This window comes from Montipora foliosa, chromosome 9, assembly GCF_036669935.1.
Source record: "Montipora foliosa isolate CH-2021 chromosome 9, ASM3666993v2, whole genome shotgun sequence".
NCBI classification, from domain to species: Eukaryota; Metazoa; Cnidaria; class Anthozoa; order Scleractinia; family Acroporidae; genus Montipora; species Montipora foliosa.
The window spans coordinates 41132398-41150790 of NC_090877.1; the positions used below are offsets into that span (position 1 = coordinate 41132398).

An 18393-nucleotide genomic window follows, 5' to 3' on the forward strand; every position below is an offset into this window, starting at 1 on the left:
ATGAGGGCAGATGAATATGAATGCTGGTTGATGACCATGAATGAAGGTAGATGAAAGTAGATGAATGTGAATGAAGGAAGATGAAGGTAAATAATGGTAGAGAAAGGTAGATAAACGTGAATGAAGGTAAATGGAGGTGAATGAAGGCGAATCAAGGTAGATGAAGGTAAATGAAGGAGAAGAAGGAAAATGAAGGTACATGATGAATGTAGCTGAAGGTGAATGAACGTCAATGAAGGATTATGAAGAATTAAGGTAAATGAACATGAATGCCGGAAGGTAAATGACGGTAAATGAACACGACTGAAAGTAGATGAAGGTATATGAGGGTTAATGAATATGATTGAAGATAGATGAAGGTATATGAGGGTTAATGAATATTATTGAAGGTAAATGATGGTAAATGACCAGGAGTGAATGTATATTAATACAGATGATGAGAAATTTTTATAAATGGAGTTAAATAGATATAGATGAAGGTAAATGTATATGGATGACTGAATTGTGGGAAACTGAATAATTTAGCGTGTCTTACGTAGTTGGGGACTCTTGGTGGGTACATGCATGAGGTCTTTCCCGTGTTCCCCACTTAAAGTGCCCTCTGCAAGACAGAGAATTCTTACGCATGCGCAGCCGGAGCGCAACCCGGAAAAAAACAAAATTGAAAAAAGGTCTGAAGTCCAAAACCGGAATATATTTGAACAAAGTAAAAAATGGCCGACAAAAGCCGTGTTGAACCGGAATAGGCCAGTTTCGTTTTTTAACGGTTTGACTGGATCTAGCTTGAAATGGAGGCTAATGCAGGCAAATTAATTTGCATTTGAAAAGTTTTGCCCGCATTAGTCTTCATTCCATGCTAGATCCAGTCCAGCCGTGAGAATTAGAAAATGGTCTATTGACCGAGGCAGAAATCAACATGAAACTGAGTTGTTGAGAGTTTTTAATAAAACAATTATTCTACTCGGGCTTAATGGATATAAAATGATTATAACCAACTCGGCGAGTTATCTATCAAAAATTTGGTTTTATCAACGGAGTTGATAATGTAATCCGAGCGAGCGATTCGCCTGGCTGACGAAGGGCTAACACTCGAAACGTCAGCTTTTAGAATCTCTGTTCGGTGGTCAATTTACATTATCAACTCCGTTAATAAAACCAAATTTTTGTATACAACTTCCCCACCGATTCAGGACCACAGTTTCTTTAGAAACTACGTACCCCCTTCATTCATGTGTTATCTATCACTTCATCCAGCGCGCCCGCGTAGAATGATCGTGTAAGTGAGGCTAGTCTTACTTCAACCTCGTTCCCAGTTCCAAGAGAGAGGACCCTGGGAACGAGGTTGGTCTTACTTCTCGACCCAAGCTCCTAGCCCCGAACCGCGCAGAATTAAAACATCATTCCTGACTCAGCTGTAAATAAGTCGAGTACACCGTTTCAAAAATCAAAGTTTTAACACATAATATGGACATATTTTCTAAAAGAAAACCCTCCGAGGATGAAATTCTGGGCTGCTGGGAGGTAAGCTTGTTCGTGAATCAATGAAAACATAAAGTTTAGCGGCTGTTAACAAACATGAGGCAGAGTCAAAATTTCCTTTTCTGAAATATAATTTATCTTGCAGATTGTGTCATGCAAATTGTCAGATGAAAATTATCCCTGGGTCGAAGGGTAAGGATAAAGAATTGTCTTCCTTAGTTTCAAGCTGCTAACTATTTTCCAGCCTAAGTGCTTTCGGTTCCTCATTTCAAGTTGTTTATCTGATGATGCATGCATGATTTGCCCACAGGCGCCCCAAGCTCAGTGTGAGCATGGCCGACAAAAATATAAGGATTTGTATTGGAATCCCGATTAAAAGCTTAAGAAGATAATTATATGAAAAAATTCTCAATTAAAAAGCCTAACCCTATTTCCAACGTGGGTACAGTAACTTCCTTCCTGTGTGGTTATTTTCCAGATCTGACGCGATTTGAGCCATTTCTCAATTTCGTGGTTGTCAACAGTATAATAAAATCCCAAGGCTGGAAACTAAGTTCTCAGGTGCCACCAATTTGAGTCAAATATTCCTAGATAAAATGTTCCCACGGTCACAATTCCACATCACATTCAATTGACAAAGATTGAACTTTCATCTCAACCCACCATCAGTGCAATAGCAGTCCAGCGACTAAACGTACGCTTCCACACCACATAGGCCACGGCTTCGACCGTTGATAACGAACTGAGACTTACCAGGGTGGCAGACGGTAGTTTTGTCAACCGCAAATTTCTTTATTTCCCTGGGTCCTTTATTTCCTCTGAGAAATACATGACAATCACTCAGTCGTCCAATCACAGTCAATTGATTGTGATGTGGAATTGTGACTGTGGGAACATTTTATCTAGGAATATTTGACTCAAATTGGTGGCACCTGAGAATTTAGTTTCCAGGGTTTTATATAAGAGCTGGCAGCCGCCGAAGTTCGCCGGCTTCTCTGTCAGGTTTCGTGGGCTACTTTTATTGTTTGAAGAGTCAAGACATGTAGAGGAGATGATGTTTACAAGGTCTAAACTACTTGGGCTCAATAAAAATAAAAATTTGCAGTGCCTATCTTTTCTGAAAACACATAAAAGACTCTGACTCAAGGGCAGTTTAAAAACGTTATGCTTGAGACTTTCATTTTGAAAAAATCTTGCTGCGGTGGTGGGAAAGTAGGAACAATATGATTTGTTGTCCGCCATATTGGATTTCGATATCTTTAAACAGCCACTGATTGTATCTTACAGGGAGGAAAAATCACTCAAGGACGTTTTGGTCCGTGCAAAACTTCCTTTAATCACGCAGCAATCATAAAAAAACTTGTAAACAAAGAAGCACTTTCAAAAGGTTTGTTCTCAAGCCAGAAGGAAATTTACATACGATGTTCTGCTAGCAACACGCTCAGCCTGCGTTCACGCATCTCTTACCACAACTCAACTGAGGAAACAAAACTAGCCCCTGATCATTCACTAACCGCTCCTTCGTTTTCACTTCGAACCTTTCAGTTGATCATTTATAGCGAACGTAGAAGCTGAGGACCCGTAGACTTTATTTAAACACTTGAACGTAACGCTCCTCAGAGTTAAATCCTACTTGCCTGTGTAAGTGCTCGTCCTCTCGAGGGCATCTCTACGCTTCAACATGACAACAGATCTTTATCCAATGTCACTCTTGATCAACTCTCACTGCTTTACGGAACTCCTAAACTCTTTGGAAAAAAACTACATCACTCTTAAACCGCTCGAGTGATTTTCAATTTTCGAAATTACTACAAAGAAGTTCCGCAAGCATATTTTCCCGCTAATTACACAATGGAACGAATGTGTGTCATTGTCACACCTCAAAAGGATCGAAACATCCCCTACGCCATTGGCCAATTAGTATCCTCCAATCAGCTTCTTTATTTAACAACCAATCAGAAGCCTTTGCTGGTCTAGTCCTTCAAGTATGTACCATGTTTACAAGTTGTCAAGTGGCAATATTTGCCAGGCTTGTTAGCTACAGCAAAACCACCAAAAAGATACAAAAAATGTCACTCCACTTTTTGTTTATAGGGTTGTATTATGTTGCTTCGTCTTTCTTTGAGTAACATGGTTTTCATAGTATAATTGCAGCTTGATTCATCCCTCTAATGTCTGAGTTTCATGGCCCAAAATGCCAGGAAATGCATTTTCCGGCATTCAGTTTTCAAAAATTTTCCGGGGTGCATGCCCCTGGACCCCCCTAGAAGCGATGGGCTAAAGCCCATCGCATGGGTCCTCCGGACCCACAACCGTCTACTTTGCAAAAAACTCTGGCTACTTATAGCCCTTAAAGAAAACCCTGAGTTTCCAGCCTTGGAATTTTATTATACCGTTGACAACCACGAAATTGAGAAATAACTTAAATCGCATCAGATCTGGAAAATAACCACACAGGAAGGAGGTTACCCATGTTGGCAATAAGGTTAGGCTTTTTAATTGAGAATTTTTTCATATAATTTTTATCGGGATTCCCATACAAATACTTATATTTTCGTCGGCCATGCTCACACTGAGCTTGGGGCGCTTGTGATTTGCCTTGATGCTTTGTTTGGATACATTGCTTTTGTAAATCATGAGACCTTTGGATTAAATTAAGTCAGTAACCAGGTGGTCTCTTAGAAAATCGGCTTAATTTTTCAGAATGATTGCAGAATAATAATAATACAGGGCTCGAAATTGCAACCAATACAGTCGCATTTGTGACTAAATTTTTTCCTTTGCGACTAAAATATCTGGAGAAGTCGCAAATTTGCGACTTGTTGTCACCTTCGCACTTTCGAAACAAAAGGGTTAGTGGTTGCCACTTTGCCGCTACTTTTGCTAAAATAAATTAATAAATGCAAAATTATTTTGTTTCTCGCCGTGAATTTTCTCTGAAGATAGCGCAATTGTCGGGTAATTTAGCTGCGACGTTACGTGCACAGCTGCATTCCTTCGATCATTCGCCATTTTCAGCGGTTTCTTTACACACAAGTATTGCGGGCTCATATTTTTGCTAAACCGCTTACAACACAATGTAGCGCGGCCATTTTGCGACTAAATTTTCGGATCTTATCGCAAAATGCGACTGGATTTTTTCGTTAATTTCGAGCCCTGTAATAACAATAACAATAACAATAACAATAACAATAACAATAACAATAACAATAATAATAATAATAATAATAATAATAATGATTTTTCTATCATTCTGTACCTCAAATTATGACCCTTAGAGTTAGAGTTTGTAATCAGCAAGACCTAAAAAGAAGTCAAGGTTTGACTACTACTTGAAAAACCTTAAACTGGGACTTATGTATCTGGAACTGTATTGACCAATTATTGCTCATGACCAAAATTATGAAACTATTAATTTTTTTTTAGAAATTTCCAGAGGCAGTTTCACTTTGGGAAGATTGGTTTACACAAAATAGCAAGTCAATTCAAAGTTTACCTTGTACTATTCACAAAAATAGAAAAGAAAGAAGCTTCCTTTGATTTCTGGCCTCTGTTACTCCAAAAGGTGTAGTATCACCCAAATAGTGGACTAATGCAAATCCTGCATTTTGATTGGCTACGCTACTAGAGGACTATTGTTAATAGTCCTCCAGTAGCGAAAAGTGTGACTCTTTCTTTCGTTTTATTCCCAAATAAACATTTCTTTAACTTGCTTTTGCTAACTTTATTATTGCCTTTTCTGTCTGACTAGGTGGGTGATACTAAAGAAATTAGACCCTCAAGGGCCACGGGTCAATAGCCCATTTGGTTTTGCCTCATGGGCTATTGACCCGTAGCGGGCTACCGGTCTAATAATAATTGTTAAATATCCACCGGATAAGCACGAGCAAAATCAATTGAGTTATCCAGTGGATAAATCAAGCGCTATCAACCCGTTGAGCAACTGGGACCTGATGATGTACCTAGGATATCAATGTTCGAACACAGTGAACCAGAATTATGATCTGTTGTAGCCAGCAACATGCACACATAATGTGTGTGTTTTGGGCACTAATACACTCCCCTTCCCTATCAATCATTTCTTTATGCAGCAGCACCTGCATACCAGGTGGTAGAAATGTTGATCCATTATTTTTAAGGGAAGCAGCATCAGAGACAGGATGCAATATGTTCCATTTAAGGTGGCTTACTACAGTTTTCCGAAGAAAGAGATCAAGATTTTGAAATCTGTGAAATTAAAGCAGCAGGATGTCTCTTCTGATCTGTTAGTCACGGCAATTGATGTTAAATGTAGTTTTACCTGAGAAATGCTGGTAAATGCAAATCAGGGAAAAATGCTAAATATAGTGATCGAGCTCCTAGAGGGGGACTGGAAACTAGACATTTCAAAGGCCTTCAGGAGCTCGGTCACTGTCTTTAGCATTTTTCCCTGACTTGCATTTATTTCTTAGGTAAATTACATCAGAAGAGACATCAGAAGAGACATCCTGCTGCTTTAATTTCACAGATTTTAAATTAAAATCTTGATCTTTTTCTTCGGAAAACTGTAGTAAGCCATCTTAATTACTACCCAACCTAGCATTCTTGAAAGCAGCCAGCTGGTAGCGAAAGTCAAGACTGTTATTTTGTCTTAAGTAGCTGGATGTCTACTGTTCTCTTGGTCAGGAGATATTACATATGTACATTTTCCTTAAATTAAGGGGATGCAGGGCTGGAGCAGTTGTGAGAGCACTCGCCTCCTGCCAATGAGGCCCCAGGCTCGATTCCCAGACTCCGTGTCAAATGGTTCTTGGGGTACTCTGGTTTTCCCCTCTTCTCAAAAACCAACATTTGATTTGCGTTTATTTGTTGATTTCGGTTTACAGTGTCCCAAATTAGTGCTTCAGTGCTGGAAGAGTAGACACTGAAATAAAAAGTTCCTTTCTTTTTGCTTGAACAGTCCTGCTACTTTTCAAACTGACGGCTGTCTATTGTGAGAACTTCTGACAACCCTGCCTTTTCCCTTTTTTCAGATTTTCATGTGACCCCCCCCCCCCCCCCCCTTCTAACTTATAGAAACAAGTCATGGGATGAATTTAGCATTAGCTTTGATTAGCTTTGCTGAATGGCAACTGTCATGAAATTAAAAAAGCACAATAATAACAAATTATGATAACTGATAATTTTTATTTGCAAAAAGTGATTGAAAAGTCTTTCAAAACGTCTTTATTTTTAGAGTGAAATTTCAGTTGGATGAAGCAGGGGACCTGATATGGATGATGCCAGCAGCATTTGAACTAGAAGCAGACCTCCCCTTTTTCTCTTGTGAAACATTTCTGGTTTGTATTAATTTTGATTGATTGGTTGGCTGATTGATTGATTAAACAATTGACTGATTTACTAATCAGTATAATTTTGGTTCAATGATTGAATGACAGATTAATTTATCAATATTTTTGAAGTATTGTCTGACTGACTGAGTGACTACATGTAGTTGTATGATTGATAAACTCCCTGAGTGACTGACCGATTGGCCAATAATAATTATTGTTAGACAGCTTGCATGTTCGGCTGACTGATTTAATTTAATAAGCAATGTTTTGAATGATTTGTTGATGGACTTTCATCTAGATTAGTTTAAATGATTTTTTTTTGTTGCAGTTTGATAGCTTTGAAGGAGAATTGATTTGTGATGGTAACCATGTAGACAGGATTGTATTAAAGGTGAATTAATTCTGTTCTTATGTTAATATGCAATTACAAGGTTCCCCTTTTATTCGTCAAACCAGTTATGGATGTTCATGACATCCAAGACGCTCAAATGGTAGAAACACTGCAATAACTGCAGTACATGTACTTAGAACTGTTGAACAACATGAAAGAAATACAGGAAAAGGAAAGATGGACACAAATGGACAAGATTGAAACGAATTGTATTTGGGTAATTTTGAAAAAAGTCAGACTGATGTGTCTCAAGTTTATGGAAAATCGCGCGGATAAAGGTCATAGAATAATGATCACACTTAACCATATGGTTTGGTCACGGAATGTGGACTTTGGTGTTTGGACTACAGAATTGAACTGGTTATTGACCACGATATTACAGTAACATAAAAAATGGCTGAAATAATCGGCTAAAATTCCTTTTTAGAAAGTGTAGGCTACTTGTAGCCTCTTGTTAACTACTGATTTTCCTTAAACACCCTTAAGTAAGGTGACCATGATTGTTCTCCAGAAGCTCTGGTGACCGGCTACTGATCAGGGAAAATGTATATGTATTTTTTGGCCTAGCTTGGCAAGGAAAGCAATTTTTGCCAGCTACTTGAAATTTATCAGTCTACTGGGTGACATAGCCCCTTTAAGTAGTACTTGGTCAAATATATTTTATGTAATAATCACTTTTGTTGATTTATTTTTCAGTGTTGGCTTGAATCAGACCAGTTAATGTTGTATTATGACAAACATTTGAAGCTAAAGTGTGGAAAGGTATAATAGTAATCATTAATTATCCATCACTTAGTGGAGGTTGGGTACCTGGGATATCTGGTGGCTACCACCTTTAGCAGCCAGCCCATAGAGAGAATATAATGTCCTCATGAATGAATGCATAAAATCGAAAGGGTCACTGGAGTGACCAAAGAAAAAGCAAAAATTCCAAAACAAGCTTGCTAGCATGGACTTTGCTGGAGGACAGAACTCGATCGATCCTCACGCTGCCAGGACAAACACCTACAAATCAACCACTTTGTAAGGGAGGAAGAATTGTAGCTTTCATTTAAAGGAGCTAGTTCACGCAATTTTAGGCAATTTCAGCACTGATCGAATGGTCATAGAATTAACTAAAATATCAAAATAACTGTTCAAAACTATAGAAGAACTCTAACAAAACACAGGGAAGCCAAGAAGGGTCATGGATGGACAAAACTGGAGAGGATTGAAATGGATTGAATTTGGGTAAATTTGAAAAACGTTGGGCCACCTTTATTCAAATTTATATCAAAATGTCATTTACACAGCTGGAAAATCATTCTCAGTTGTTGTGGCCGTGATTTTGCAAATGAAAGACTCAATTTGAAAGACCCAATTTGACATTTAGAGCTCGTAATAAACAAAATTACCTAAAATATCATGACCTAGCCCCTTTAATGAGATGCTTTAAAATTCATTCAGTCGTGATTACGTGACTTTGTGAAGAGTGTGATCAGACTTCAAGGTATCTGAAACGGTCAACCTTTGGTCAATACCAGTTGGTATCTTTACCTTTCTGAAATCTAACACCTGATCTATTTAGCAAGGTGTTCAGATCTGTTGGATTTTGGAACCAAGGACCATTCCTTAAATTCCTACATAGATTGGCTTGGCTGTTTTTTCAGATAGCCCTTTTTGACTAAGGCTCATACCCATTGCAAAGACTTGTATGCAATAGTTCAATTTATTTATTATTTTTAATCAAAACAGATACAAAAGGTACAGTCTGTCTCCGCCCACAAATAGCAAAGGCTAATCGCTGTGGGCAGAGCTACACGCATTCCGTGGTTAAACCGATCAACTAATTATATTAACAAATAAAATAAATAACAAAGGACAACAACTTAAAACCATTAACAATAACCAATAATTATCAGTGCAGTCACGATACAAGCTACAACAAAATTAGATTACAAGAATGGAAACAAAATGACAAGTCTAATGAAACTATTCAACGTATTTACATGAATTATGTAAAATTTGATGCAGAAGGATGGGCGTTTCAACATAACTATTCTCAGCCTCCATTATTGAGAGTAGCAAACCAATTTGTACATGCTTTTTAAAAGCACTTTTAGGGAGTTGTCGAAAATTGTCGAAAATTAAATTGCTCCAAATCTGGCAAAAGATCTTTGATTTAGGCTCAGACTCTAAAATTTAATATCAAAGTTACCTGAAGAGGAACTCCTGGTCTTGTGCGTATGTATTTTATTAACTTTAGTAAAGAGATCACTGATATTAGACGGAACCTGTATTGTGAGTTGTTTAAATGATCATAGTTAATAGTTGTTTATTAATTAATATGTCATTTGGTCCGTACAGAAATACATGACGTTGAAGCATGTAACTTGCAATTCTTTTCCTTGAAACAAAGCTGAGGAATTAAGACACTAATTATGGACAAAAGTAAGATCGAGGCTGCACATGCAGGAAACAGCATGAGCTACATTACAACCAAATAAGGAAATTTTTAAACTAAAAAACCCCAACTCAGAGTGAACCAGAGTTAAACGCTTCAAGGTCACGAGCTTCTGTTCCATATCAAAGAGGCTGAAATTCTATCCTTTTCAACTTTAAACTACACATCTCTGGGTACATGTACAGACTGGTTGAAAGTAACTTTCCTTCTGTGTATTAACTTAGCATTGGCTAGGATTGTAGGTAGTGGTGTTTACTGACTACTTTTCAACCAAGAGTCAAGTGTGAGCAGGAAAATCTCAAACTGAGGCCTTTCTGTATTCACCAAAGGATAGCTACTGTAGGTCCATACAGCAAGGCTGTGGTTTGAGATTTTCCCTTTAAGACTGAACTTCAAGCCTAATATGAAGTTTTTTATTATAATAAATATATTAATAATAATAATAATAATAATAATAATAATAATAATAATAATAATAATAATAATAATAATAATAATAATACATATTTATATAGTGCAACCTAGACCTTGATGCGCTTTACAATGTTTCAAATAGACATAAAAATGAAATAATATAATTAATAAATTGAAACAGTAAAAAATAATCATTTGAAATATGCAATTCGCCAAATGTAAATATTAAATGTGTGGTGTTATGTCTTTATGGTTGATTCAGTTGAAAGGGATCTCTTTCATCTGTTTATTGGTTCATTCATCATTTGAAACTGCAATAATGTGCATTCTGTCAAAAAAGTATATTTACTGATGACGAATGAATTTGGGTGACAATTTCAAATATCAATTACTAAACAAAATGGCAGTGAATACAGAGAAGTGCCAATTTGGCACAATATTTACATTGTAGAATCACTGTAAGTTTTGGTTTTAATTAAATGAATAATTTGTTAAATCAGCCTGTGGGCCTGTGTTGCAATTAGCCAACCAGAGTGCTTGTTATATCAGGAGCAAGCACTAGTCATGTAATAATACCTTTATTAAAGTTAACATCCAGCACTCTTTACTAGGTGAATCAAGAAGAACCTGAAGCACTGCTGCACCATCCCTACACTTTACTTCCTGCATTAGATGAGGATTTCTTCACTGACATCACGTTTGTTTCCAACAGTGGGAAAAAGGTATTTGAAAATTAAAAATGAATGCACAGACTTAGATCAACTGAAATGTATCCATAATCGAGGATATTCAACCATTGGTGGCTCAGTTGGTTGAGCACTGGGCTGCCATGCGGGATAACTATTTTAATTCAAAATTTCTGTAAAAATCTAATGATGGGTTTGCCAGAAATTTGGTAAAACAGCCAAGAGCTGTTGGTCTCAAATTTCTTAGCTAATTCACATGCGCAGCATTTTGCTGGGTTTCTCTGAAAGATTTTCACTTCTAAAATGTAATGAAAAGAAATTTACACCGCATTGTCATTAGACCATCGTGAAGAGGAGAAAAAGGTTTTCGCCATACTTGCCATGTTTGCTTTGTTTTTCAAAATCCACGTCCGCATTCAGTGAATACCACTGACTGAGGAAAAACTGTATTCAGCCACCTTAAGGTCCCTCTTTATATATTTATTTCTTCATTACACTTTACAACCTTTTTTCTTTCAGTTCTTAGCTCATAAGACAATCTTAAGTTGTTTCTTTTCTGACATCTTCACTTGGGACAAGATTCCACCTTTCCTAACAGACCTTTCTTCTGATGTCCTATATGGGCTTCTGCATTATTGTTATACCTGTTCATTGCCGGCTGATATCTCGGAAGACACAGCAAATGAGCTACTGAGAATTTCACAATTGTACAGTAATAGGATTGGCAATTTAGGAGAGTTGTGTACAGAGCTTCTTGATGCGACAGCTGTAAAAAATAGTAAGTATGACATTTATAGTTCGGCCAGGTTCTGTGAAAATTTTAGGGATTTTTAAAGGTCTACAAAGGCAGCCTCAATAAAGTGAGTTTTTCCGCTGACTGAGGAATGAATAAAGCAGAAAATGTTTTTCTTGCACACAAGGGGGTCTTCAGGTCACATGGTTTGTTGGTGGCTCAGTTTGTTTTTTGAAATCTGCCATTGTCTGACCAGCCCCTCCCCTCCCCTCCCGTCCCCTCCCGTCCCCTCCCCTCCCCTAGGATGTTTATCATATTTCAGTCAGTTTGTTAAATAGTTTTCCTGTATTTTTAAATAAGGTCTGTTATGGTGTATTTGTTACGTTTTGGTTGGGTTGATAAAGGTCATGCTGCTGGGCCGGCTTGCTTGGCTCCCATGCAGTTATGTGTGAGGAGATGTTTTTTTTTTCCACATTATCCGAGTTCATTCATCTTCCACAGAATATCAAACTACCGATATCCAAGGATTGATAGGGAGGAACTGTGTTTTAAAAGCTAGGGAAGAATACTGAAATTCCTAGATAAGCACTCACATTTTCTATAGAGTTCTATCTTTGGTCATTTTACGGTGCAGATTTTCAAAGAACATTAGAATGAAAGTGCACCAAACATCTAAATTCATGTGCAGAGAGAGACAATGTTTTGCTCATTTAATGCTATTGGCTGGTGAAGAGAATAGCAGGTGCAATAATTTGAAAGAATGAAAGAACAATTTTTGAGCAAAAGTAATGATGTTGACAATGATGATGATGTTGTCATTGTTGTTGTTGTCAATATGTTACTTATAGGATCAATAGTCTTGTAGTCTTTTCCCAATGGAGACCCACTGTTAAGTGTTTTAGTCTGTGAAAAACCCTCTTGGGCATCCAACAAAATAATGAAGTTTTCACACAGGACAATCCTTTATTTACAGGGATAAAGAGCTTGATGAGTGAAATGTACAGTATTCTAGAGAATATCTTGCAAATGTCAGAATCTCTTGCCGCTGCCCTACCTTTTAACAGAAGTAATTCTAAAATTGTTGATGTGACCAAGATGGCTCTGAGACAACTTGCCATTGGTAAATATACAATGAGATAGACTTTCCATGCCTGCAGAGCCAGGCCTGAGTTTCTCATGCCTGACTGTTAACTGCCAGTTTCTCACCCTTTTAAAAGCCTATTAACTGTAAATTAACATTAAAATGTGGCAAAAAATAGTCCATCATACAAGCGTCAATACTCGTGTTAAGTTGTTGACATCAACTCATAGTCTAATGCCCAGCTAGCAGGATTCCAATCTTCTTTGAAAGTGTTTGAATATCAATGGAAAGATCTTTAGAACACCTTTGCAATGTTTGGAAGATGTCAAAAAATAAATTACATTATAGTTAAATGGAAAGAAAAATTTCGCTCAATACATTTGACTTAAAAAATTGTTCACAGGAATTATTACATGTACTATTAATAACAGATAATAAAATTATCACAAAAAAATCCAATTTTAAATTAAGTAATATTAATAATTATTATTATTGATGTTGTGATAATGGATTTCTTTGATGTTTCAGGAATTTTGAAGTTTGTTTTAATCTGTGATATTTTTACCAAGCACAAGTCTGATTTGTCGAGAGATGAGCGACAAGAAATAATTCAGAGTTGTAGAAAAAGGTATCAAGCCATTAATCTTGCTGTTTTAAACTCAGCCCATTGATTTGAAGCAACTGCAACTGGAATAGCATAAATTATCATACTTTCTACCTTGATAAATGGAAGCAAAAGTGCAAATCAATGCAAAATTATACACGACAGAGAACATGCAAACCTCAATACATTGTACCTATCCCAACCTACTAACTACAACTTGAAAAATGACATTTTCTTTTGTTGCGTTCAGGTTGCCATATTTTGTGGAGCTTTTAGGGAAGTTCTTGAGTATTGTTCAATCTGCATTGTCTGGACTCAGTAATTCTGAAAAGGAGGAAATTGCTCTATACCTTAAACCAGAGGTTTGTTGATTGGCCATTTTACAGTTGTGTGCACGATTACCTGGCCTTAAGTTGAAGGTCATGGGGTTGGTGATGCAAACTTCTCTGCTTTTTATCCTTTTAAATTGCCCAGCTGGCTAGATTTCTCTCTGATGAATCTACGTGTGGCCCAAACGTCTTTGGTCAAAAGAACTGGTTATGATTTTAAGGGAAAGATAAATATTTCGCACATTTTTAAACTCGTATTTTGTCAGATATGCCTAGAAATGCACCAAATTAGATACATACGGATTTCAATAATAAAGTTTCCCCATGTTCTTCTTCCCAACTTCAACGTCACTCGTGTCTTGGAATACAGAGCTGCATTTACCCAAAGCTAAAAATAAAACGCTAACCTTTACCCTTAACTTATGGTTGAAAATAGGTAGCAAATGCTTAGACTTAAAGGGACACCGTGTGTTGATGTCAAAAATTGGGCATGCAGCTAATGAGGACATATGTGCACTACTTGCCTAAAATGTCCCTCGGAATTTCCCGCGCATAAATTAACAAAATAACAGTTATAATAACTAGTACCTATCGATGGTATTTAAGGACGGTGCCTGCTATTGTTATTGCGCACACGTCCTGTGCATCTTGAGATACTCGGGTTTCCTATCAGTGATGCTTACTAATACAGGGATAATTTTGCGCAGTTTAAAACTAGCCGGAGAAAGGAGATCTTGGTAAGTACTCTTGGTATCCAAAAAGAAAACTGGGGGTAACCATGCATTTTTGAGAGATAATTAAGCTTCAATTTGAGAAAGAGTACCGCCATACATTGCTTTGTATTTTAAAGCTTTTTACAAATATTATTCATGAATTATCTTTGGAAAATGCTTGGTTACCCCCAATTTGCTTTTGGATTTCAATGACACTTGTTAAGATCAACATTTCCTGCATAATCATAAACTGAGGCAAAAATATCTTTGAATTAGTAGGCACCGCCCTTAAGATGTAAGTTCTAGGATTTATAAAAGGTTAGCTTTCCCTTGGCAGAAAATCAGAACCCAAAACATATAAACCGACGCAGACCATTTCTAACAGAGCCCCTTGAGGCGAGGGCTTAATGCAATCAGGCGAATGTCTTCATTTATACTGTTCCACAGAACATACTAAGTTTGTATTTTAAACCTTTTTTTTTGTGTAGATCGAAAAGGTTTGGTCAATATCCACAAATCTTGGAAGCGACGCTCATACGGCCTTGGAAACTGTAACACAAAGAGCAGACAAGAATCACAAGAAGAAAACACACCTGGCAAAAATGTCTACATCTTTAAGCAGGACACTACGAAACGTGAGTACAAAGATTAAAGATGATTAAATCCTCTCAGCCAAAAGGGGGTAGACTTTCATATACCGAACTAAATGGCACAAGACAAAATAATTATAATTGTTATTCCGATTTGGAATTTCTGGTTAGGTATTGTTATATTGCAAACAAATTTCTAGTTTCTAAAGAAACTGTGGTGCTGCGTCGTTGGTAGAGTGAAACAGGAAAATTTTGTTTTGTTTTTTCGTTTTACGGACATTAATTATTCAGTATATGAAAGACGGTGCCTTGGTAAGCTATCGTTACATGTATGTAGCCACACAAAGTTGTACAATAAGCTTTGGTTCACCACTTTAGCTTGCAAACATAGTTTTTTTAAATTCTACTTAATTGAAAATGCCGTTTCAATGGAAAACAAGTTTATTATAAACTTATGAAAAAAGATTTTGTTGCTCTAATAACATGAAGAGTGTAATATAGGTTTTGCAAGTACCGTCGAATTTCCTATTCTTAACCTTACCAATTTATGGCTCTGGTAGTCTTTTTCTTCCTGGGTTGTTTACCGCAAATCTTGAGGCACAGTGCTCTACATTAAACTAAAATCGTTAATTCCGAGGAAATTCCGATTTAACTATAGTCGTAAATTCAAATACGTGATGATTGATAATCGGGAGATCCTAGGTTTGACTCCTGTCTAGGGATATTCGGATTTTTTTAGTATCCCTCGGTCGTCATCGCAAAATACATCTCCTCATTCAATTTACGGGGTAAATGAGTTATCATCTCCTTCAGTGCATTGTCAGATTAAGAACCTCCTTTTGCATCCCTAAAAAAAGAACTAGAACTATCCAAGTCGGAATCCTTGTAGGCTTAGCTAAATAATTCCGGAATTCTTTTGGGAATTTTAGACATCAAAAAGAATTTTAGAAACTCTCGGGAATTTTTGAGAATTTTAGAGCAATTTGAACTTTCACCTGACATGTTGGAAACTTTTCACAGGAAAAAACGTTGACAAAAATTAATTTTTTTTTTGTATTCCAACCTACCAGGGGTCAGTCCGTTCGTATCCATTCCTTATCAGTGGTTATTCACCAAAAGGGGTCCTACAGTGCATCTAAGCAGCGGTTTCTCACCGTAGTGATCTTTGCTTGATAGCAAATATGGCAAACTTTGCACTATAAGAAACGAAATTTGTAAGAATTTTCGGGAATTTTGGAGAGTTTTTGGAGAATATTAGACATTTCTAAAAGAATCTTAGAGCTTTTTTTGGAAAATTCCGCAAAGAATTTTAGGCAATTTTTCGGGAATTATGTAGCTAAGCCTAAATCCTTGTTTATATTTTAAGGCTGTGCATTTACGGGAAGTGTTAACGCTGAAGAGGTTTCATCAAAAATTTTCGTCATCACTGATGTTTTTGTCGCAGAAAAAGTGAGTATTTTTCATCAGCTGCGAGTTTTTCATTACATATATTTTTCATTATAACATAAATTCAATAGCGCCAGCGTGCTTTATATTCTTATTGAGCACGCGAATCGTGCGCCTGATCACGCTGCGCCTCGTGCAACTCTTACGCCTCTTTCGTGCTCTCCAATCTTCCCGCGTGCTCAATATCTCGACATACGCACGCTGACGCATGAACTAATTGTTAATTAAAATTTTATTATTATTATTATTATTTTTTAATAAATAAACTTTAACGTAATACATTTTCCACATTACAGAAATTTAAGTTTAGACATATATTAATATAATTAACAATCATTTGCCGAAGGCGGGGTGGATATCGGTGAGTAAAAACCGAGACAAAGTCGAGGCTTTTATTGTTTTAGTATAATTACATGGGTGATTATTGGACAAATATGTATTTTCTTTAAAGCAATTAGTTTCTTCGTCTGTCACCTCGACAAAATGGCTTGCTGCTATTTTTAAGAAACCGCTTAGGTGATTATTGCGTAATAATCACCTCGAGTGTAACCAATCAGCGCAGAGAATTTTCAATAATCACCTATGTAATTATTCTAACGAGAGTTTGTTTGATCATGATACTGGCATGGTTGTCTTACGAAAATTGGGTAAAGTGAGCCGTATAAGCGTTGAAATTAGAAGAACATAGTATAAAGGAAAGATGTAGAAGAAAATCCATATGTGATAAAAACAGAGGCGAAATACAGTAATGAATGAAGGGGGTAGTTTCTAAAGAAACTGTGGTGCTGCGTCGATGGGGAAGTAGTATACAAAAATTTGGTTTTATCAACGGAGTGATAATGTAAATTGGCCACCGTACAGAGATTCTAAAAGCTGACGTTTCGAGCGTTAGCCCTTCGTCAGAGCGAATCGAGGAATTGTGTGTTATGTGTAGTTTTTTATAGTAGAGTAGGGGCTACGCTATTGGTGGTATCCTGGCAACGTGAAAAATAGGAATGTATTAGTTGAATGAAAAGCGTTCGTAAATACCCCAGGTGCCCCACACATTATATTTTTGTCAATTTTAGGGTGGATTTTAGTTCTTTGTCAGAAAAGCAAAAACTAAGGTGTGTCATAAAGAGCATGGACAAAATATTACTGGAGGTAAGTCTTATCTTGTTAAGTGATTGGAAAGTATTGTTATTGCGGGCGTGAGATATAGTTAGCTCGGAGTAGCGTTCCTAAGTGTCGAGATTTCCGTGCGCATGCGCTCTCAATTTCAATCATTTTTGTTCTGAAATTCAAATTATGTCCATCCTCTACGGATTTATCATGAACTCACAAAGTTGTCTTGATGGCTTGATTGGTAGAGCACTGGGGTACGATTCCCGTTCAATACTGAGTTTTTTCTGGCTTTCATCTCGCTGCTGCTAGAGCGAGTTTCAATCGAGTGTCGTAAAACCAAAACCAAAGTAATTACGTTGGCCAATCAAAAAGGACGGAGACAATCCAGTAAACAATCAAAACTCCAAGTAATTACACATAGCCGACACAAAGCGCGGGAAAATGTGCACGTGCGAGCCACGATTGCTTTTGGTTTCACTTCTGATTGGTTAAAAAAGTGGCGCGAGAACTTTGAACCAATTACTGAGTGAAGTAATGCAAAACCAAAGTAATTCGCTAATTACTTTCGACACTCAATCGAAAACCGCTCTAAAGTAGTGTAAAGTGTGAGATGAGGTGTTTCGGGTGAAGTATACGCCTTGTTCCAAAATGGCCGCCATTTAAATATTCTTTTGTTTTTATTCAAATTAGCCCTTGATGCCTCGTTCTTAAGCTTAAAATTCAAAAGAATATTTTATCTTGAACGAGGCAACAAGGGCCAATTTGTATGCGCATAAATCAGCGGCCATTTTGGAATAAGGTGTATGAATCTGAGTTGTTTGACTCAAAGCTGCGACTGCTTGGTCCCCGAAGATAACTTTCCTTTTTTCGGAGGAAAACTGGTTTTATCACACAAGGAAATCAGTTTGTTCATCTTTGGACCCTAAAGTGGTCAGAGTGTGGGCTACGTATAACCGCCCTTGTTGATATTTTTTTCGTGGGAATTTGAGTAGAGGTAGACCCACCAGAAGCATTGCCATTACGCTGTACTGCAGTAATTTCATCGATCGGTGACAACGCAGGCAAACA

General features: G+C 37.1%; 1 protein-coding gene across 1 annotated transcript in view; it reads left to right on the forward strand.

The window, feature by feature from the left end:
- The first annotated feature begins 1374 nt into the window (after positions 1-1374).
- Positions 1375-18393, forward strand: part of LOC137971210 (uncharacterized) — a 30219-nt gene continuing 13200 nt past the window's right edge. The window contains exons 1-13 of the mRNA XM_068817980.1: positions 1375-1521; positions 1625-1671; positions 6695-6797; positions 7120-7182; positions 7879-7944; positions 10651-10761; positions 11245-11503; positions 12432-12578; positions 13068-13167; positions 13394-13505; positions 14674-14820; positions 16142-16224; positions 17289-17364. Of these exons, the coding sequence (XP_068674081.1) occupies positions 1465-1521; positions 1625-1671; positions 6695-6797; positions 7120-7182; positions 7879-7944; positions 10651-10761; positions 11245-11503; positions 12432-12578; positions 13068-13167; positions 13394-13505; positions 14674-14820; positions 16142-16224; positions 17289-17364 (1371 nt within the window). The 5' untranslated portion in view covers positions 1375-1464. The remainder of the gene's footprint in view (positions 1522-1624; positions 1672-6694; positions 6798-7119; positions 7183-7878; positions 7945-10650; positions 10762-11244; positions 11504-12431; positions 12579-13067; positions 13168-13393; positions 13506-14673; positions 14821-16141; positions 16225-17288; positions 17365-18393) is intronic.